Source organism: Callospermophilus lateralis, chromosome 9 (assembly GCF_048772815.1).
Source record: "Callospermophilus lateralis isolate mCalLat2 chromosome 9, mCalLat2.hap1, whole genome shotgun sequence".
Lineage (NCBI taxonomy): Eukaryota > Metazoa > Chordata > Mammalia > Rodentia > Sciuridae > Callospermophilus > Callospermophilus lateralis.
In genome coordinates, this window is record NC_135313.1 from 60,120,917 (window position 1) to 60,144,122 (window position 23,206).

Genomic DNA, 23,206 nt, shown 5'->3' on the forward strand with positions numbered 1-23,206 from the left:
GGGATATGGGGGCACCAATCAGATTTCAGGATTAAGGAACAAGGGCTCAGTTTGGTGAAGGATGATACAGCAGATCTGGGTGTCAGTCTCCTGAAGTCCACTGGTAAAAGTACGAAAACGGAGGGGTGGGGCTGAGAGGAGGTTTTGTTAGAGTGGGAGCAGACCTAAGCAAAAGGGAAAGAGCTAGCAGAGCAGAAAGATCCAGAAGCCAGGTGAGTGCAGCTGGAGCTCAGCAAACAGGACCCCAAATATGTCTCTTAGACTTCTAACTGGGAGTACCTGGGAAGCAGCAAATGCAGTAAGAGATTTCTCTGCAGTTGCCTATCTGCCTAAAGACCGGACCCACCAAAGAGGAACACAATTGCCTCCAATCTTCTTCTTGAAATTTCATTAGTTATATATATCAGAGGGAGAGATGGATAATTCAAATATCCCACCTAGAACCCAGAAGAACTTCAACTCAGGCCGCTGTCTGTACTCTGGGCTTATTTTCTCCCCTAAGAATCCTTTATTCTTCTTCTAAAATTGCCCACAGCCCAATGACCCTGTCCCCTCTCCTGCACAAAGAGGGTATTTAAGTCTCAAGCATCTGTGCTTTCTTTGCATTTCGTATTTTGTGTGGCTCCCCCACACACGTGCATGTTAATAAATTTATATGCCTTTTCTCCTGGTTATCTGTCTATTGCCCATTTCTTTGCATTAGACTGTTATTGAACATTCAGAGGGCAGGTCTGAACTTTCCTATAGTGCTGATCTCAAGGGCAGGGATACAGTGCCAGAAAGATCTGTGGTCTGGGAAACGGGAACAAAGGATGGCTGAAGGAAAGGAAAGATCATACAGTGCAGGCAAGGGCAGTTCGAAGAGCTCAGATATGCTCAGTGAAGTTATCTGTTATCAGCCTGAGGGGAGTTAAGCTGGGGTTGAAGTCGTTTTCAAAATTGGTTCACTGACTCGTCCAAGGTCAAACAAATGCAAAAATGTGAGCATTAAGATCAGAACCCAAGTCTTCCACCTGCCAAATTCAGTGATCATTCTGCCACATGGGAATTCTAAATTTTGTTATTCTAATAGGTACTGTTAAGTGTTTTCCTCAAGTACCCTTGATTGAGCCATTCTATTTGGACAAGTAGCTAGAGTAGTCTACTTCAAAAAGTAGTCCAATGGCAATTTGAGACCACTAGGGAAGGACTGGGTTGAGAGTTTAACTTTTCAAGTCTCTAAACTATTAAAAAGTCTCCAAAAATTAAGATTTTTTTTAAAAAAATTGTGAACCTGGGCTGGGGACGTGGATCAAGCGGTAGTGCGCTCACCTGGCATGCGTGGGGCGCTGGGTTTGATCCTCAGCACCATATAAATATAAAAATAAAGATGTTGTGTCCACCGAAAACTGAAAAATAAATATTTAAAAAATTCTCTCTCTCCTCTCTCTCTCTCTTAAAAAAAAAAAAAATGTGACCCATGACAGCTTCTCTTTCCATTGTGAAAAGAGGCAAAGAACTCTGTAATGACCTGCTTCTTTCAACAAATCCTTTACTAAACTCTTCATGAAGTTTCCCACAATCAGTTTGGGACAAAATACAAAAGACAAGCTTCCTTCCCGCTTTGGACCTTCCCTTTTCCATAGTCCACTCTTTTCCTGAAGCTGTGTCCTCCTCCTGGTGACCTGGGAACCTCTTCTGGGAGAAGGTCAGTTAGCTCTTTTCCCAGAAGAACAGGCCTAAGAGTTCCTTAGGTTTCCAAGGCTTGGTGTCATGACCTGAGCTCACAGTAACCATTAGGTTACTTCTGTAACCTTAGTGGCTCAGATAAGTGCTGAAAATAGTGCACTAGAGCCTTGGGCAGGCTGGCTCCACTCCTTTTGAGTTAGCTTTAACAAATACTTGTGGGTAAATAGGAAGTTAGAGTCCATGCCAGGTTTGTTGACATGTTATGTGCTGCAGGATGCTTAGCAGTGTCGCTACCTTCTAGATGCCTGTACCACGACCCTTCCTTTCACAGGTGTGACTAACCACCAACAATGGCTTCAGACAGTACCAGATGGCTGGTGGTGGAACCCAGGGATGGGCTGCCCCCAATTGAAAAGCACTGCTGTGATCTAATGCAGTCAAGTACTAGACAAGAACCCCCCCAAATAGGACAGTGTTCAGGTTGCCCTTGTATAATCAAGACTTCTGCTCACAGGGTAATGATATGTGAGAATCAGATGGGAAACACGTTTTGACTCTACTCTCTTCAATTCACCAACATGACAGTGGTGGGAACGCTGTACTGCCAGTTAGTGTTCACCATCCTAATTTTTAGAAAATCTAGAAGTGACCCAACCAAAGTATAACCGACAAAAATAATCCATAGACTTGGCAATTGTGACATAATATGGGAGAACCTAAAATGTAAAGAGTTAGAGTGGATCACCTGAGTTCACAACAGGAAACTGGTGTGGATGGAGAGTACTCACCAATTTTTCTTAGTGACATCAGGAGAGTAGCTTGAAGTCTCTGAATAGTCATAGTCAGATTCTATTTCTGGGTGGCTTTTCAGATCAGGAGCAACCCTCAGACCTGAGAGAAAACAAATGAGTGCTTAGAGGTTTAAAGCTAAGTTCAGAAGCAGAGAATTTAGATTTTGTTGCCATCTGCACCTTAAAGCTCCTCTCTCCCTGTTCTCATGCCACTCCCTGACCATCTGGAACCTTTTTCTAGGATATGTCATTAAAATTGACCTGTGTTCAATCCCCAGGACTGCAAAAACAAAACAAACAAACAAAAAAAAAATCCTGACCTATGCTGGGACTCCAGGTCTTGCTCGATGCCAGGTCCCAGCTAGCATGTTGGATAAAACAACTCATGCGACTTCTCTCTGGTGATGGATATAAATAGTGGATAGAGATTAGAGACCTCTAGGTGACGCAGGCCCAGCAGAAGCAGCATGCAATAGTTGGAAGAGCACTGATAGTCCTGTCTGGGCTGCCCACTGATGTGGGCAGGAGGTGGAGGAATGAATTCTCACAAGGTGGTAGGATTAGCTGTAGTAGGGCATCATCATCTCAGAAGTAACCCATTTCTACATATTTTTCTTTTTGGTATTGGGGATTGCACTCTGCCACTGAGCTACATCCCTAGTCCTTTTTGAATTTTATTTCGTGACAGAGTCTTGCTAAGTTGCTGAAGCTAGTGTCCAACTTGCCTCAGCCTTCTGAGTAGCTGGGATTACAGGCATGTGCCACTGTACCTGGCTTCTAAATTGTTACTGAGGGCAATTTACTGATGAGCTTTTCAAGAGTGAGGGCAACAAATGCAATTGTTTCTTTGGGCGACTATGTCTGCCATGACTAATTGATCATGGCCCTCTTGTCCTCTGAATCTTAACTCAGCTTCAAGTTCCTCAACATAACACATCAATGGTTGTCAAAGCATGGACCCTCAGCTAGCAACATCGGCATCACCTGAAAACTTGTTGGAAATGCAAACTTTTGAGACCTACACTGGACCTAGTGCATGAGAAGAAACCCTGGGGGTGAGCCTGGCTATCCCTGTTTTTTTTTTTTTTTTTTTCTTAATTTAATAAAGTAAAATGATGTATTTGTTCTGTCAGGCATGTTCATTTTTTTTTTCTAGCGCATTTGACCTACTAGTTTTTATTCTAATTTGTTATATATGACAGCAGAATGCATTACAATTCCTATTACACATATAGAGCACAACTTTTCATACCTCTAGTTGGATCCCTGTTTTTAATAAGCTTTCCAGGTGACCCCATCCCTGTTGAAGTGTAAGAGACAATGTTCTCAGATCAATGATTCTTAATCCTGATATTTCATCAAAATCACCCAGGATGATTTTTAACATGCCTGAGCCCAACCACTAGAGATTCTTAAATTGACCTGGCTTTTGCTAATTGATATTAATAAAAGCTCCTCAGATGATTATTATTATTATTTTTTTTTTTTTGGCAGTACTGGGGATTAAACCCAACAGTGCTCTTTTTAAGGCAAGATCTAATTTGCCCAGCCTGTCCTTGAACTTGCAATCCTCCTCTGCCTCCCAAGTCACTGAGATTTGAACCATAGTTCTAAGTAGTCACTACCAGTCAGTTGGGGTAGGAAAGAGAGTCCACACCTATTCACCATCCTAATTTTAGATAATCTAGAAGTGACTAAACCAAAGTATAAGCTACAAAGATAATCTATAGACTTGGCGATGGTGACATAATTTGTAATGTAAAAAGTTGAATATTATCATGATAGAACATATAAAATGAAGTATAGCAGAAGAAAAATGTAGCAATCAATGGTTTGGGGTTGACTGTTTTGGGAAACGTATGCTCTGATTTTGAATTGTTATTTTGGTTCCTTAAGCCTAAATATCTCTGTGTAGAAGAAATGTAATCCCTTGAGCTATTAGTGGTAGATCAAGCCATCTGTTGTTGTTATTATTTCTTTAGACACCAAAAGGATAAAGAAAAAATGTTAATGGAACATTATTATGTTTTTATTATTATACTAAAAGCATTATAACCAGCAATGAAAACAAAATTGGGAAAAAAAAAAAAAAAAAGAGAGAAAAGGCTAGAAATGCAGCCTCAGCCTTTCAGAATATCATTAGCCGATTCCCTACCTCCCCCTCCTGACATCTAATGATTGATAAACTCCAGTTAAAGCACCAGGCCGGTCTTCTTTCTCCCTCTTGATTGTTCGGCCTCAGCTCACTTGTTGTTGTGATAAGCAACATAAAAGCAAAAGCTGATAGAAGAGGAAAAAAAGAAGAGCCCACTTCAGGGACACAAATATTTTTGTTTCCTTATTAAGATGGAAAATTGCCCCAACTAATTTGTAACCTAGTTTTCTGGCCCAATTCAGCAGCACCAAGAGCTACCACTGATCAAAGCTCAAATGGTACTGCCCCTGTGGAAAGCTGAGACTGAAGGCTTTTGTATGTACCTACTTCAAGACCCTTAGTCAAAAAAGAAAAGAAAAATAGTGTTCAATAGCAATCCAAACAGGTAAAAAGCACAAAGAAAGCCCTTTTTGGTATGGGACTCTCCTTATGAGGGTGCCATGTTCAAGACCAGAAAAAGAGGAAGAAGCAACATCTTTACCTGGAGCTCAGAGAATACACCCAGTTACTTGGTTTTCATTTCCAATAAAAACACATAGAATTTCTGTTCATGTAATTGAAAGGAAAACTTATTCCATGTTTCTTATTCATTTACACTTCAGTCATCAAAATATTGATTTTAAGAGTTATTTGAAGTACAAAAACCAAACAGAAAAGTTACAGAATATTCTTCATAAAGCTTAGAGGAAGTCTGCGCCTCCATCCCCCAACTTTGCCTGAAGAGCAGGGAGAGGGATTTAGGTCAGACTAAAAAGATAAACTTAAGGAAATTGAGATTATCAATCCATTGAGTTCAAATCAGGATCCAAAAATTGTCAAGTACTTTTAAGTGTGTCCTGGTGACAGTTGGAATCACCTAGCGTCCCTCTGGAAAATTAATCACTGCACAAGGAGATTAGAGAAAGAGAGATATGGAGAAAGAAACAAAAGAAACAAGGTCACTTCTTTTAAGTGAATGGGTGGGGTTCAAGAACTTAGGCCAGCCACATGGATAAAAAATAAAACTACAACCTTAAATGGCAGAAATGTTCATAAAATGCCAAACTTGGGGAATGTCCAGCAGGGGCCCTAGAGGCTTCTCCAGAGATGGGAAGGTTGATTGCTAAGAGTTTCTGGTTTCAAGAAGTAAAGCAAAATGGGGAGTAGAGTTCTCCAGAGGAGTTGGAGCCCTTCCGATATCTGATTGAGACTACAGAGATATATATTATATCTTAGAGCTTATAAGAATAGAAGCTATTCATATTTTCCAGGAAAAAAAAAATGAGCTGAGTCTTCACTAGACTGTTCTGAAATAAGATGGGCAAGTGTTTGTTTGGTGGTCAGGGGAAGAAAACTCCCTTAGCGGGGGTTGCAAACTCAAATGCTTTGGGATCCACCCAGGAAACCAGGTGGAGGATGGGGAGTGGGGAGGCCTGCAGTGAATGAGAGAATGCCCTTCCCGCTTAAAGGTCCTCACCTGGGCAGAACCTCAGGAAGCTAAAAGAGAGACATGGGACAGAAGGTCCCCAGAGCCTTCAGTAAAACCAGCCTCACCGACACCTTCATTTTGGACTTCTAGTCTCCAGAACTGTGAGAGAATAACTTTCTGTTGTTTGAAGCTATAGAGTCTGTGATGATTTGCTATGGCTGTCTAGGAAACTAGTGTGGGGACTGGGGTGGCATGACAGGTGTTAAGGACTAAAATTACTAGAAGAAAGAAACAGAAGAAAAAGATCAGGAACCTACATTCAACTTGATTTGGCTGGTGGGGAAGAGAAATTAGAGACAGGGAAAGCTCCATTTTTTTTTTTAAAAACAAACATCAATGTATGGATGATTATGTTCTGCGTGTTGCCTTAAGCCCTTAACAAAAGTTAACTCATTTAAGCCTCAAGTAACCCTAAAAGGCACAGACCACTATTATTCGCATTTTGCAGCTGTGAAAATTGAGGCAAAGGCGGATTAAATGACTTGCCCAGTACCACATAGCTGGAGAATGGCAGAATCAGGGTTCAAACTCATATACTTTTGCCCCAAAGTCTGAATCCCTAAATATTAGTGCAGCCCCACTTACTTAAACATTTAAAATTATAATCCCTACTTAATCCCTTCTCTCTCTCCCTCCCTCCCTCCCTCCCCACCCCTACTCTCTCCTTCCCCTTTATATATGGAAGCAAAAATTCCAGCTTTCTCAAATTCTTTCATGTTCCTGGAGCTCTGAAGTTCCCACAGGTCAGCAGCTGCAGGAAGAACTTCTGGCCTGGCCTAATGTTTGGTGACCACCCAGAGGATAAGACCCAAGGACTGTTTCAGCTGGGACAGAGTCTTGGTAGGGTTCCCAGTTGGTGATCTGGGCTGTGTAAACTTTCCTGCCCCCCTAATGGCCCTGGCAGAGAAAGTGCATAAAGATGAGGCTCCAAAGCCCAGCCTTCCCCTTCTAACCACCGCTGGCAGATTTCATAAGGAGCCAGGGTGGTTTCTGGCCGAAGTGACAGCTGGTCAGCAGCCATCCTATCAGAACATGAAGAGCCCAACTTGTGGGAGGTCTGACAAGCAAATGCCACCAAAAGCAACACCGAGAAAGTCAGAAAGTCAAATTCTTTTCTTGAAGAATAGGGTCTCGTGAACAATTTTTTTTTTTTTCTTCCTACACCGTATTTAAAATCCTGGCCTCTATCTCCAACACACAGGGCAAGTGCAATAATTTTCAGGCCTAGGAGAGCATTTTCCACTTTGATTCTCTAGTACTTAATTCCAGTTATTATCCCAGTTAAACTTTCACAGAGTTCAAAGAAAATCTTGCCTGATAATTGCTTTCCCCAACTTGGAAATGAAGGAGGGAGGTTTCCCCTTATCCTAGGAATCAGTTTCTTGCTTGTCTGTGGAAGTTCCTTTACTCTGAACATTTAGGGGCTGTCATTCCATTCACTGTGTTCTCATTCAGCCTCCAGCTGGATTTATTTTTTTGTAATTTATGCCCTGCCTGCTTCCAAAATGGGATTAGAGGTAGCTTCGTACAGCCTGTGTTCCTGGAGGCTCTGTTCATTGGCTATTAAAGTACCCCTCGCAAGCCTGGGGCACAGATGGCAGTTGGTTCCACATGAAACTGAACCCATTTGTTGGGGGAAACAATTTTAATGTTGTTTTTGTGACCACCCCAAAAGCACCTAGCAGAATGTTTTGCACCGACAGAATGTTGAGAAAATGGGGAGGAGAACAGCAGATTGGGATTAGGAAATCTTGATTACAGGAAGGTTCCTGCTACCATATGTAAAATGGGTAGAATTCCTAGCCTACTTCTCAAGGTTACTATAACGATAATTATTGCAAGCAAATCAAGGGAAAGCTCTTTGCATAAAAGAGGTTTCACTGTAAATTGCAGAGTATAAGATGTTAGGAAAAGTATAAGATATAGGAAAGTAACAACTAACCAAGAAAGAACTCCTACCTATTGGATCATTTTTATTTTTTCCGGTGCTAGGAATTGAACCCAGATCCTCACATATGCTAGGCAAGTATTGTACTACTGAGCTACATCCCTGACTCTCTAGAATTGTTGTTGCTCAGAGAGTTCTGGTTTCCTACCAAGCAAGGTCACGTATTTTCCTATAACTTTTACTTAAAAAGATAAAGTTATAATTGTTTATAGTAGCTTTATTCATAATCACCAAGAAAAACAACCCAAATGATAAAATTATGGTATAGCCATACACTGGAATTCTGCTAAATAATGAAAAGGAATGAATTACTGGTACACACAGCAGTGCAGATGAATCTCCAAAGCATCATGCTAAGTGCAAGGAGCCAGACTCAAAAGTCTTCTTACTGTATGATTCCATTTATAGAACTCTCTGGAAAAGCCAAAACTATAGGTACAGAAAACCCATCAGTGGTCACTAGGCGCTGAGGGTAAGGGAGGAGGACCATAAGGGAACTTTTTGGAAAGTTGTGAAGGGAGGTTACCTGGTAGAACGTATTGCACCAATCTAATCAAAGTACTTGAATTGTATTGTATGTAAATCATACCTTTAAACCTGACTTTTAAAAAGTTACTTGAATTTGAAAAAATATAGCAAAAAGGGTTCCTTCTCTTCAAACTGGGCCTATTCCTGGGAAGCAAGGCCAATCTGCCTCTCACCCATCAGGAGAGGGTGTGAAGGGAGGGCCTTGCTGTGGATGGGGACCCTTCACAACCATTTGCAGCATTGACCCTAGCTGGTTTTGACACTAAGCACTTGGCTCAGAGTCTATGAAATTAGCAGGCTCTGGTTGCTTGTACCTTTCAACCGTCACAACTTTATTGACGAGAATGGCTACCAGCTGTCACCCTTGCCTCCCCCTCTGTACTTGGCCATTCAGACTTCATGGCCACAGCAAATCAAACTGAGATCCTGCTATGGCTCTTCGTGTTGGGGTTTGAACTCTTGGCCAAATGGCTGCAGCTCAGCTGTTATGCTGCCAATCATCCGTCACTGTGGGTTAAACTTGATAGGCACACCAAGATCTTCCAACTTCTCAGAAATCTAAAAGGCCACTTTCTTTCCACACCAGCAAGCAACAACTCTGGGTGATATTTAGTTCCTGGACTTTAGAATTTCTGGCTTCGTGGGCAAAGGAACAGACTTGCTATCTTCCAGAACAAGTTGCAAAAGGGCCTCCAACTAGTGAGGGGGGAAATGGTGTCAATCATCTGTCACTTAAGTTTTAGCAGCTTTGAATTTCAAAAAAAAAAAAAAATTATCCACACATTGAATCAAGCTTTCAGAACCATGGAACATAGCTCTTTGCAAAAACAAAGGCAAAAACAAAACCAGCTTCCCCTGTTATTATTGTGTTCTAATTTTCCTCTGACAAGTAAGACAAGTTAAAACTTGGAGAGTTATCTTTTTATAAAGATTTTATTGTAACTATTTGAGATATGACCTAAGCAAGACATAAGTGAAGACTTGGACAGTTCCTTTTTTCATGAAGATTTTATTGTAACTGTATCTAAGACTTGACAGGCACATTTTTCTATGAAAGTAAGAGATATAGTTTCATCTTTTTGAAGTTCCAGCATTCTTATGCTAACCTTAGAAGAGTATTTCACTTTTAGAAAGAGATACAGAGAGGGAACATTTACTAAATATTTATCAGATACTGTGCAGGAAGATTTGCATATAGTATCTTCTATAGTCTGCACACGGTCCACAGAATTAGGCCTTAGTGAGTCCCATTTTGCAGCTGTCAAGACTTAGGCCGAGAAGTTAAGCAGTTTCCCTTAGAGCTATATGGCAAATGGTGGCATAGCCAGGATTGAAAGCCCATTATTTTGACTTCAAACTCCACATGTGTGGGATAGTAATATTAACTCCTCCCAAAGCTTTGATTGGTATCTTATGTCCATGCCCAAGATGACCACCAATGGCAGAGTCTGGTCTACTGGAAAAAGTCTCTGAAAGCATGCTTAAACTCACAGGATACATAAGGGGAGATAATATATTGGAACTCTGTGTTTCTATCTCATCTGTGAAGGGGCGATGTCTTCTATTCACAAGAATCTTTTGAAGAGAAGGCTGATCTTTATTGCCACAGAACAGTTAATTTTTCCTCTAGGTGTTTCTTCACTATTGTGTGGTTGAAGCTTAGAGAACTAATAAGCTGCAAAATGTGATAACACATTTTATTCTTCTCCTGTAACAAATGGAAGGCATGGCATAAAGTTTGCAGTGCTGCCATTCCATGCCCTGGGGTGGGGTGTGGTGGGTGTGGGTGTCCGGAGCTGCCATATAGGAGCTGAGCGCCCCCTAGCTTTGAGTGATGGAAATGTGGAGACTGGCTTTCCTGACTGGGAAGCAGGTGAATCCCCATCTACACTCAGCAGAGGAACAAAGCTTTAGGAGTGGGCGTCACCCAATGGAGTGGGCTGCTTTCTTGTTCCTTTGTAATACTACCCCTGACCTTTTATGGATAGAAGTTCCATGGAACTTCCCCTTGTGTGTCCCCTATATAAGAATAAACGATTCAAGTGACTCTCTTTCCACCCGGACCCCTAAGGTGGAGAGCTGAGCCTGGATTTTGTAAAGGTACTTCTGAGTGTTGTGTGCTTTTTTCACCATTTTCTTCAGTTATTGAAGTAGTCCAGAGTTTGTGAACCCAGCACAGGTCGCCAACTTGGATATATGGCAATAGGCGGGTAGCATCTGGGCACGTCCTTTTTATCCCCCAAAGACCTTCTATCTGAGGGCCATAGAGGAGACAGCAGATTCTGAACTAAAGAGGCTCTGACCACTGACTTCCTCTGAAGTTTTGTTTGTTTTGTGTTTGGGTATACTTAGGATTGAACCCGAGAGCACTCTCCCTCTGTTCTACATCCTGCAGCTTCTCCCTCCTTTTTAAAAAATTTTTATTTTGAGACAGGGTCTCAAAAGGTGCTGAAGTTGGCCTCCAACTTGTAATCCTCCTGCCTCAGTTTCCTGAGTAGCTGAGATTACAGGTCGGCCCATCCTGAACTTTTAATCTCAAATTCTGGGGATGCCAATTGCTACACCAGAGTTTCATGGTAAGCACGTTTCCCTGCCATGTCAATGACAAGCATAGGAAGCCACCAGCCCACATTGACTTTGCAGCTTTCTGTGTATGTACTAGGTAGACAGGAAACACCCTGTCTGTCCTCTGGCTTGTGCCATCCTAACATAGCAATAATTTTATTACACAGCAAAGGACATTCTTCTGCATTCCAAACCAAGCCATGAAAAGAATTCTGTTGTTTGTGCCAAAGAGAGATTTGGCAAGGCTCATTTCTTGACAGATACCCTGAAGCCACAGGCCTGGTCTTTTCCCTGCTATAAACCACTCGCTATGAGCCACACTTCTGGTGGCTGTCTGTGGGTCCTGACCATGCTCACAGCAGGCACGTTTTCCCAAAGTGAATCATGATGCTTGTGCCCCCAGACATTTCCCCCTCCAAAATGTTAAGCCTACAGCTGTCAGAAATCAGCCCCAGCTCTTCACTGACTAAGAGCTGGAGAGACAAAGACAGCATGACAGTGGACTGAGCAGGGCACCCTGTCATCGGGGAAGCAAAGGTTTGAATACAGGGAAGCTAGTTTGCAATTCGCAACTCCTCTCAAGCCCAGGTGTAATACATAATTTTTTCCTCCAGATGTTTCTTTGCTAATGTGAGAATTCTAGCCAGAAATGCCAGGAAAGGGAGGCGGCCGCCTCCTGCCCTGTGGCCAAGAAGCATTTGGAACTTGTCTTCTCTCACACCTGTGCTTCCTCTGACAAGGACTCAAGCTTGAGGAATTAAGTTTTTGTGAAAATTGAACAAGAATCTTTCTAAGAAAGAGAAATGGAGTAAAGAAAAAACAGAGTGGATGTAGAACAACAAATGGAGACACAGAAAGAAGGGACAGAGCCATGCTTGTGCCCCTGGTTTGTTCCATGTGGACCTTTCTCTCAACGTCCCTCTTGCACTCCTCCTGTTTGGTTTGTGACCCACAACCCACATATGCACAACTTCATCAAAACGGAAAAATATCTACCGTGATCATCTCTACCTGCACGAGTGATCTCAATGCACAACCAGGGCTAGTTATGCCTTTGCATTGTTTTAGATTTTATAGAACTTCTTTACAATGTCTATTGACATAATAGAGATTTCTCATTTATTCAAACAGGGTCCCTTGAGGGAGAGCATATTTTAGAATTCTCTACATTGAAATCAGAAAATCTGAAGCCCCCAAACAAATCCTATTGTTTACCATAATGGCCCCAGCTTGAGAGCATGTGCTTAAACGAAGCACAGTTGAATAAATGAATGAATGAAAGAAATGCTCAGATTAAAATGAAGTTGTCCAGGACGCCTACAGATACTTGCAGAAATCTGGTTCCAGGAAATTGTTGCACCCACCTAGTTTTTACCAATCCACAAAAAAAAAAAGAAAAAAAAATGCTAAAGGAAACAACCTAACTTTAAGTTAGAAAAGGCTAGCAAAAAGCCCTACCCTGAGAGAGCTTAAACATTGAGACAGTTATAAATACAAACAAACAAACAAAAAAACCCAAACACCTTTGGCAGAGTCAGGCCATCTGAATGTGGAGCTTGCTTTCCCTCCCAGAAGCAGCATTTAAAGCACTCAGGGTTCCAATCACAGGACATTTAAAAATGCCTGTCCACAGACTCAAGGCGCCCCCTTGGCCTCTGCAGTGTCACTGCTGACACCCAGAAAAGCATCCCCCCAGAGGGCATCAGAGGAGAAATGCCATTGATGTTGGCGCTATTGTTATCTTCTGGTGAGGGCTGTATTGTTGGCAGGGCCCAGGAGGGGAGGAGGCAAAGATCCATGGGGAACAGCGAGGAGAACAGTTTCCACAGAAGCACGGAGATGAAAAGGTGCTGTAAACCAGCGGTTCTCCTGCCTGTGTGTGTGTGTGTGTGTGTGTGTGTGTGTGTAAGAGGGGAGGCAAGGAGACAGACAAGCCAGCCCCTTCTGGGAGACACTCTTTGAAATTCCGTTCCTAGCTCTTAGGGTTCCACAGTCACCTACTCAGAGGGCATTGCCCACTACTTTGCTCTTTAAAAAAAAAAATGAATCCTGAATTAGAGGGTGATTTTAAAGTCAGTGGTATAAAAAAAATCAAAGAATGAGACAATATAGATCTTTTAGAAATTCCCTGTAGGTAGTTTGTTTTGATAGTATTCACTGAGGACTATGCACTTTTTTTTTTTTAGTTGGATGAATGTAGTTAAATTCACTCTGTGAGATTTAACAGCTAATTTAAAAAAAGTAATAGATTAGTAATGGAGTAAATACAACTTAATTTTTACTTAGAATAACTCATCTATTTACCAATTTTAAAAAGGACATTCTTTTAATTCTTTGGCATTTAAAGGAATGCATTTTCCTATGACAAGAGAGTATTATCAAACTTCACCAATAATAAAAAAAAAAAAATACCACTTTTTGCCAAGGTGACATTCAAAGTGGTTCCCCCAGCCCCCAAAGGAAACCGGCGAACAACCCCACAGGAGCCCACGTTCCCTCACCCCGGTCTCCCCACAGCTCACAAAGGCCCTTCATTACCTGCACGGCTAGACACATAGGAAATGTGCCCTCATGTACCCGGGGTGTTTTATCCACATGTTTTCTCTTCCAGCATTTGATCACTGGCTGGTGAACTGTTTGGGCCCACAGAGATCTCCAGACCACCAGCTCATGTATTTAAAAGGCATCTGTTTATTTTGAAAATGCAAATATGGCCTACCTCAAAAACTGACAGGCAAGAAGTGACCCCCTGAGCTTGGGTAGAGGCTTCCAGTCTGAAGCCCAGACCCTCCCTCCATCACACCAAGATCACTCCACTTAACCTAAGCCTGGGAATCCGAGGGAAGGGCCCACAATTAAACCGAGCAGGCTCATCTCTCAAGAATCAGCCAGGCGGATTGTTTTACCCCCAATTTAAAGCCCTGAAGAAGCCACTTACAAAAGGACGCTGAGCTTTTGAAACAGAGGTTCCTCCTCTGAGGGCTGCCTGGAGGAGGGCCCCATGGTGGGGACACCGGCTCCTACCGGTGGCTGCCCAGTCCTCACAGGGAGAAAGCCCGGGAAGGTTAATACCGACTTTGATCTCTGTCAAGGCATACCAGAAAGAATTAATTTACATTTCAGATGAAAAAGGTTGACAGCATGAAAAGGCAGCTTGTTGCTGGTATGTGAATGTGCAGTAATAGATCGGGAATTCTGAGAGGAAGTTCTGAGGAAGCTGAAGGGATCAGCCACACGGCTGCTTTATTGGGAAGGAGATGAAAGGAAAACAAATTTCAATATGCGCTGCTCTGCAGCAGCATGTAGGCCAAATGCTTCCTAAATTTCAAGGGCTGCTCCTTCAGAAAACTATATCTTGGTGACAACATTTTAAAAAATGACTATATGATCCAGAACTAGAAATACCAACAAATGCATTTCACAGAATTTAAATTCTAAATAAAATGATTTATTGAAAAAATAATCAATTAGAGATTAATCTTAAAAAAATAATGAGAGGTAGCTATGCTAAGGTATTCCTGAGCCTTTCCCTGTAGGTTTCAAAATTGAGGCGACTGCTGTGTTGGGGTCTTGTTCCACTTGGAAATGTCCTAGTGGCAACAGGAGGGGCTTGTAATGAGAAGATCATGCTTTGGGAAATCCGGACCCCAAACAAAGTCCAAATGTGTTGCTTTGCTTTTCAGGTAAATATAACAATGCCTTCGAATCTAAGCTTATTGAGGAAAACATTCTTAAGTCAAATATTCTGCCTATGAAATCGCAAATGCTGCCATCCTATTTCTGGAATGCAAAACCACACACCAATTCCAAAATGTTGTGGAATTGGCTGAAGGGCAGAGACATTGTTTGCTTTCCCTTTGGCTGCCACCAGGGAAGTGGTGGCATTGGTGCCACCTTCATGCCTGTCTAAACCCCTGCAGAGTTGGATACTGTGTGTCCCCACATCACTGGATAGTTGGGATCACTGGCTCTGAGGCTCAGGAAGAGGGGTGTTTGCAAAGCTTTGGGGAATAAAAAAAAAAAAAGAGAGAAGGCACTTTAAAGAAATGAGTCCTGTCCAGTTCCATAAGGCACCCAGCCTGCCGGTGCTACACTGAGCAGATGTGATGGTCACTGTCCTGAGACCATGATGATGCAGCAGAGCTGTCTCTGCTTTGATGCAGCATTCATTTGGCATTACACAGTGCAAAACATGGAGCCTCTCAAGATGATATTCAGAGAAGGAAAACTGGATTTATGATCTTTACATACCGGACTCTGTGTTAACCAATGTACAAGCTCAAGTTTATATTTTTAAATGTGTCGAGATTTGGGCCAAAGCATAAGATCTGAAATCAGCCTGGTATCCTCTTTTGATGGGAGATTTTGTGTGTGTGTGTGTGTGTGTGTGTGTGTGTGTGTGTTGTGTAGTGCATTGGGGAAGCAGAGAAAAGCTGCAAGGTGAATTGTTCTCTTCCTGAGACTCTGAGGTTGTAGAGCTTAGAATTGTACTGGACGATGTTAAAAAGTTACACCTTTGCATTTAAGTGGCTTCCAAAATATTTTCATTCTGAATGAAGATTTCAGGCCTCCACTGGGGTCTAAGACAGTTTGGAGAAGTATCCTGGGAGCTGAGTTCTGTGTAGAAACCTGTTTGAAAGGTTGCAGCTGTCTTATTCAAGAATTTGCTTCCAGCTTGGCATTTTTCTGAAACCCTATCTCGCTCCCCATTGCTGAGCTCACTGGCCTTGACTCTCTCACTCCATCTCCAATTTCTTGTGTTCCTGATGCTCCTGGCACACATAGGAGCTTGTTTCTTCCAGATCCTCAATTAGGAATATACAGCTTCAAATGAGGAAGGGAGATTGGCCTAGCAGCCACAGTGGACATGCCATTTGCAGAAGAGTAGAGTGACCTGAGAGTCAGGGAGGGGACAGATGAGCCAGTAACCAGAGCACGTGGTTCTCAGGCTGCCATGGGCCAGCTGAGCCATAAGAGCCACCATGTGCTCACCCCATGGGGCCCAGAGGACCACACGAGCTATATACAGGTCTGGATTGGGGAAACTCTGATGGCTGGGAAAGTTGGCTGAGTGAAATTCCTTCTCTGAAATGCTGAGAGACAGACAGGTCTTGCAAGTAATCAGAGACCTTCTAAACCAGTGTTGTGGTTGCACAGATGAGGGACTTGTGACTCCAAGAGGGAAAGAGATTTGTCCAGCCGGCAGTATGCCTGGGTTCAAATGCCATCTACAAGCTGTGAGATGGTGGACAAGTAACTTCACCTCTCTGTGCCTCAGTTTCTTCCTCTAGAAAATCAGGACCATCAGAGCCTCCTTAGTCAAGCCTGGCACCTGCAAATGCTCACTGTGATCCATGAGGGTGGGGGTGTCAGAACAAACATGAGGACCCCCCCACACACTGGAACCATTGGTTTACTCCAGGGCTCCTATTATTAGCTTTCCAGCCTTTCTACACATATTTGCATGTGAATATTTTCAAGTGGACACTGTTAAAATGATGTTTGAATTACCTGCTTGAATATGAGCCGCAGACTCACTCCTTCTGTTGCTCATTTTCTTAAATTTGCTCCGAGCTTCATATCCTCTCCAAGCTAAAAATATAAAACCATGTGCTAGGAATGACATTAATTTAAGAAAGTGCCAGAGAATTGATATAAGCTGTTTCCCCCTCCAATCTATTATGCCTCTCCTCCTCCCTCTTGCTTTCTCACCAAACAAAATGAGTAGAGCTACGTGAGCTCTGGTGGGGAAGTGGGGCCTCTCTCTACTGGCAGCGTGGCTTCCAAGATGCTTCTGAGGAGGCATTTATTTTTGGTTTGTTTAAGCAGTGAGTTTCCGCAGCACGCTGACTTCTACTTAGGAATCACTTGGGTCAGCCACACCAGGTGAGGTGGTTCCCTGGCATTCCAATCCACAGGGAAAACCTGTCTTCGGGACTTGGGGTCATGGGGAGGATGGGGGGAAACTGGGGCTGGAGGGGTGGTGAAAGAGCTGGAATAGACTGGTCCTTTTAATATTCTGTATTTAGGAGAAAGATATAAACATGAAAGTCAGAGAGAGAGAGAGAGAGAGAGAGGAGTCCAGGGAAATAAGGAGCACTCTGCAAGAAGGGTGCTCAGGGAGGGGAAGTGGCCATGGAAGGGGAAAGGCAAGGAAGACAGCTGAAGAGGACAGGACAGAGGAAGGGGCTGGGTGAGTCCTTCAGATGCTGACTGAAGCAGGAAGCCACCCAGCAACAGCAGCAGCAGTAGCTCTTCTTTGCTACCCCACCTCGGCCTGAGCATCACAACTCTTCCATACATGGTGGTCCTGGGTTCTGAGAGCGAGAAGGAGATCATCCACCATGGCCAAGATCTGGTGCTTTCAAAAGCAGACATGAAGACCAATGGAACAGAATAAAAGACCCAGAGACAAACCCACTCACATACAGTGATCTCATGCTAGACAAAGGCGCCAAAAACATATAATGGAGAAAAGATAGCTTCTTCAACAAATGGTGCTGGGAAAACTGGAAATCCATAGTAGTAGAATGAAGATGAACCCCTCTCTCTCACCCTGCACAAAAACTCAACTCAAAGTGGATCAAGGACCTAGGCATTAGACCAGAGACCCTGCTCCTACTGGAAGAAAAAGTAGGCCCAACTCTCCACCATGTTGGCTTAGGAACCAATTTCCTCAATAAGACTCCTAAAACGTAAGAAGTAAAATCAAGAATCAATAAATGAGATGGGATCACACTAAAAAGCTTTTTCACAGGAAAGGGAACAATCAACAATGTGAAGAGAGAGCCTACAGAAAAGGAAAAAATCTTTACCGCCTTTACCTCAGATAGAGCTTTACTCTCCAGGATATACAAAGAACTCAAAAAACTTAATACCAAAACAACAACAACAAAACAACAATCAATAAATAGGCAAAGAAACTGAACAGGCACTTCACAGAAGAAATACAAATGGTCCAAAAATATGAAAAAATGTCCAACATCTCTAGCAATTGGAGAGATGGAAATTAAAACAACAGTGAAATTTCATCTCACTCTACTCAGAATGGCAATTATCAAGAATACAAGTAACAATAAATGTTGGCAAAGATGTGAGGGGAAAAGCCACACTCATACATTGCTGGTGGGACTGCAAATTGGTACAATCTCTATGGAAGGCAGCGAATTCCTTAGAAAACTTGGAATGGAACCACCATTTGACCCAGCTATCCCACTCCTTGGTCTATACCCAAAGGACTTAAAAGCACCATACAACAGTGACACAGCCACATCAATGTTTATAGCAGCTCAATTCACAAAAGCCAAGCTAGGGAACCAACCTAGGTGCCCTAAAACAGATGAATAGATAAAGAAAATGTGGTATATATCCACAATGGAATATTACTCAGCCATAGAGAAGAATGAAATTATGGCATTTGCTGGTAAATGGATAAAACTGGAGAATATCATGCTAAGTGAAATAAGCCAGTCCCCCAAATCCAAAGGCCGAATACTCTCTCTGTGGATGCTAATCTGTAACAAGGGAAGATCAGGAGGGGAAGAATAGAGTTCATTGGATTATACAAAGGGGAATGAAGGAGAGGGAGGGGGGAATGGGAATAGGAAAGCCAGTAGAATGAATTGGACATAATTTCCTATCTTTATATATGACCACATAACCAGTGCAACTCCACAACATATACAACCATAAGAATGGGATCCTAATTAGAATAAATCATACTCTATGTATGTATAATATGTCAAAATACATTCTACTGTTATGTATATCTAAAAAGAGCAAATTTTTAAAAAGGAAAAAGAAAAAGATCTGGTGTTTTTACAACCACTTGTCCATAGCACAGAAGCTCAGCTGCTGTTGATAGTACAGTGACTCCTACACGTGTACAGAGGCACTCTCAGGGCCGGGCAGGGGGAAAGGAGCCTGATGGTCGGTGTCCTTAGTCTACACATTCCAGGTGCCAGCCTCTGATGGGTGATGTGAATGCATGGTCCTGAGCGTTACGTCGCACTAGTCATTCCGGGAGACGGGGCACGTGCGGGTGTGGTTGGGATGTGACACCATGGGGCCCCTCATACTGCCTCTGTCTTGTCAGAGTGACTTGGGTGCTCATCTGCAAACCCAGGAACTGGGGCATTTTTCTCAAGGCTATATCCCTATCACCTGGTACAGGTGGTTAAGCCCCAGTACTAATAGAAGGTGAGAACTCAGAAGACTGTATGAAAACAGGTCATTTACCTGACTGGATGGTGATGGCACCCTTCTCTCTCTTCTCTCTGACTCTTTTGTATCTCCTGGCTCCAAGCCACCCCTTGGTATACGCCTGTAGGATCACCACTCTGCCTATGACTTCTCGCAGTAGCAGATTTAATTGCTCGACATGGTAGTATTTGAGAAAAACCTGAAAGGATATATTAATTTTAGCATTATATATGGGCTTTCCAACAGAAATCCACTGTACCCCAATATATTCTTAAGGTAAATGCTAAAGTTATTATTTAATTAACCTTTACAGTGATTTGACACATGCTCATGTCACTGACTTCTTGGGGCAAATGCAAGTCTCCTTCTCAAGCTGAGCCAAGCCTTGGTTCTTGATATAAACAGATGATGATGTTAAGGGGTGTCATGGGTCCCAGGTGCTCACCAGGCTGCCCTGTGTCAGTCAGAAGTTCCACTGTCTCAGCCTGAGCTCTCTCTCCCTGTTCCCCACAGCCTCTGATGGAGGTACCACCAACAGGACAGACCATTGCCCATAGAGGAAGTCAGAGGGAGAGGACCTGCATGACTCACGCTGATCTAATTTATGTTGAGGAGCACAGTGCTGCTATGAGCTCTTGGGCTAAAGCTGGCTTTGTGGAGCAATTCAGGATGGGCCATAAAATCCTGGGATCCTGCAAGGGCATGATGTTCTCCCAAATGAAAACCTACACACGACGAAACTAATAAACAGGGTAGGCAATAAATAGCACAACATGAGTCTAATGAAAAAACGAACAGAACTCCAAAGGAAACTCATCACTGCCATTATTATGATTTGTATATTTGCACATGTGCTCGAATACAAAGTCTTGAAAAGGGGACATTTGAAAGGGAGCTCAAAAATGTCAGTCTAGAAATGCTAAGTGACTCTCAAATTACATGCAGAACAGAGGAGGCAACTTTCCTCCTCTGGCCTCTAGGGTGCCTGGGCTCCCGAGTCAAGAGCTGCAAAGATCCTTTTTAGGTTGGGCTTTTGCCTGCTAAGCTACACCCCTTACACAGCTATTCTTGCCAGAAATATCAGCAACAAGAAATACAGGCACACCGGAAAGCAGCACACAGGGATGATGTGAACAATAAAGAAAGAACTACCTTTGTTTTCCCCAGTACCCAGTGATCCAATTTGGACTTTTCCAAGATAGCAGCACAGCTCTCTTTACTAGCAGGAGGCGTTTGATGTGCTCTGAATGCCAAGTAATAATACCTACCAAATAAAAGAGGAAAACGAAGCATTTTTAGTCATTATTTGATTTAGTAGAGTTGCTCTGGACTCACTGGCCAGCCGTGTTTTTTTAATAGTAACTATGTCTTGAGCACAAGAATAGCAAAGTCGATAGTGAAAGATGCACTATTTATATTTGTTAACTTGGCTCTTTCACATTTTCTGTGGTGCAGATTTTCCTTTTAATTTTGCTTTGTTAATTCACATTCAATGAATACTTGGTGTGTTTTGCATGCAAAATCAAGATACTTAATCATTTAAGAAAGCTGACATTTGGATCTCCTAGTGAAATCCAGAATTTTAAACGTTGACATTCCTATTATAAAAACAATTTAAATCCCGTTATACATATTTTGATTCTGCTTTGAAAAGTCCCCTCTAAAGTGATCTGTGGCGAGCAAATGATCATAGCCTGACACAACCAATTCTGGGCAGAGCTGCATGTCTTAATCGAGGACTAAAGTAGGCATGTTTTCTTGATGTGATCACCAAAACCACATTTGTTTTCTTAAATGACATCATTTTAGTGAACTTCTAAACTTTCAGATGAAAGGGTTTCTGGGTAGATTCAAAGAACACCATGGTAGAGGAGGAAAAAGATCTTTTCCTAGTCCATCCTAAGTTCACGGCTGAGGTCCTTATAACAGAAGACAGATTAACAAGAGAAAAGAATTCAAATTTTATTTAAAGTAAGTTTTATGTGACAAAGAAGCTTTCCTTCATAAGGACACAAAGACGCTCAGAAACAGTTATTCTGGTGTATTTTTATGCAGGTTTGATGAAGAAGTGGATATTATGATTGGACCAAAGGGTATGGACAAATGGTAGTGAACTGGGGAGGCGGGGTGGTGGGGGGTGCATTTGCCAAGGCCTATGGATTTCTTCAGATTCTTCTGTATGTTCCAGTGTTCTTAGAGATGAGAGCCTTCCTTTTATCTGGGCATAGGGAAGATCTCTCTCACATAAGAGTCTATGACTTGTTTCAGGGAAAGTCAGAAAATCCCCCCTAGGTTTTGTGACCTGCCTCAGGACACAAGGTCAGAGTGACCTTCCTGCCCCTGAGGTTTTCTCATACTTTGGGGTGGCATGTCCTGAGTGACATCATTATCAAAAGACTTTTTCTCCTCTCTCCTCCCTCTTCCTTTTCATCTCCTCCTCCTCTTCTTCTTTTTGTTTTGGGGGTGGGGGTGGTGATTAAGGGGCATGGTGGTGCTGAGGATTGAACCCAGGCCCTTGCATATGCTAAGCACATACTCTACTACGGAGCTACATCCCCCTAGCCCCTCCTTTCTTCTTCAGTCTCCCTGTTTTTAAAAATAAATAACTTGCTATATATACTATCGCTTTAGAAAATCTTACCTTAGTTTTTCTTCAGAAAACTTTCAAGGATCTTTTTTCTGCTCTTTGCTGCCATCTATTATTAAATTCAACCTCCTGAAAGCTTAAACTTTATTCCTTTGTCAAAGGATTTTTTTTCCTTCTTCATCTGACAAGGTTAATCTGCTAATCTGAAATCACTTTTAAATATATAACTGTTTTTATTTTCGTAAAAAAATCATCAACATAGGAAACATGTCCCTTCTTCTTGTCAAAAGGACTCATATCTTTTGGCTTATGGAAAAATCAATATACCTGACCAGTATTTGAGTCAATTTTATTTTCGTGCTACAAACTGTTTTTTAAGTTAGGCTACAGGGCTGGATTTGCTGGATACTTCTGCGTTCAGAGATCCTGGGACTGTTTCCACGGCTCTGAGTCTGGGTTCCCACCCTTTGAGAGGGAGGACAGTGTCCTCAGACCCAGGATAGTGGCTGGGACGGTTGATGGTGGTGGATCCTTTGGTCCAGGATCTGCTAACAGCTGGTGTCCTCCAGAGCTCAGTGGGAGGAGCCCAGCCTGGGCCTATGTAGGCAGCTCAGGACATCGGCACAGATTCCTCAGCCTGACTCTCTCCAGATCTGTAGTTTCATCATGGTTTCTCTGGCTTGTCTTTGGTCATAGCAAAAAGACTGTCCTGGTGTTCATGAGGCTGATGGGATGGATGGAAGGTTTGTATGAGGTCGTGGTAAAGCTGATGTACAGAGCGCTTAAGCTGTAACAGGCGGTGGTAAAACCAGGATTTCCTGCACTTTCCTCCCCGGCTGCTTGTCACATGGGCTCCCTCACCTTCTAGCAGCCCAGTTTTGGGCACTGTGAGTACTCAGTGCCATTGGTGGGATGAGGTATTTAAAGAGAACCTAATGAGCTGGGCATGGTGGCACATGCCTGTAATCCCAGCGACTTGGGAGGCTGACAGGAGGATTCAAAGCCAGCTTCAGTAATGGCAGGGCGCTAAGCAACTCAGTGAGCCCCTGTCTTTAAATAAAATACAAAATAGGGCTGGGGATGTGGCTCAGTGGTTGGGTGCCCCTGAGTTCAATCCCTGGTACAAGATAAAAAATAAAATAAAGAGAAACTAATGAATAACTAGCACTGTGAAACATGCAAGAGGAATGCAAGTTATGTTCCTGTTCTCCAACCAAGGATTTATACTTAGTTTTCAGGCATCTGTGAATGTTACTTAGCAACTGCTAATTTTTAAACAGGGAGAATGTATCCT

The 23,206-nt window shown here is 42.7% G+C and overlaps 1 protein-coding gene across 1 annotated transcript in view; it reads right to left on the reverse strand.

The window, feature by feature from the left end:
- Positions 1–23,206, reverse strand: part of Myo3b (myosin IIIB) — a 408,160-nt gene that overhangs the window by 139,041 nt on the left and 245,913 nt on the right. The window contains exons 26-29 of the mRNA XM_077110313.1: positions 20,478–20,589; positions 19,362–19,524; positions 16,635–16,715; positions 2,457–2,559 (exon numbers count right to left, since the gene is read on the reverse strand). Of these exons, the coding sequence (XP_076966428.1) occupies positions 2,457–2,559; positions 16,635–16,715; positions 19,362–19,524; positions 20,478–20,589 (459 nt within the window). The remainder of the gene's footprint in view (positions 1–2,456; positions 2,560–16,634; positions 16,716–19,361; positions 19,525–20,477; positions 20,590–23,206) is intronic.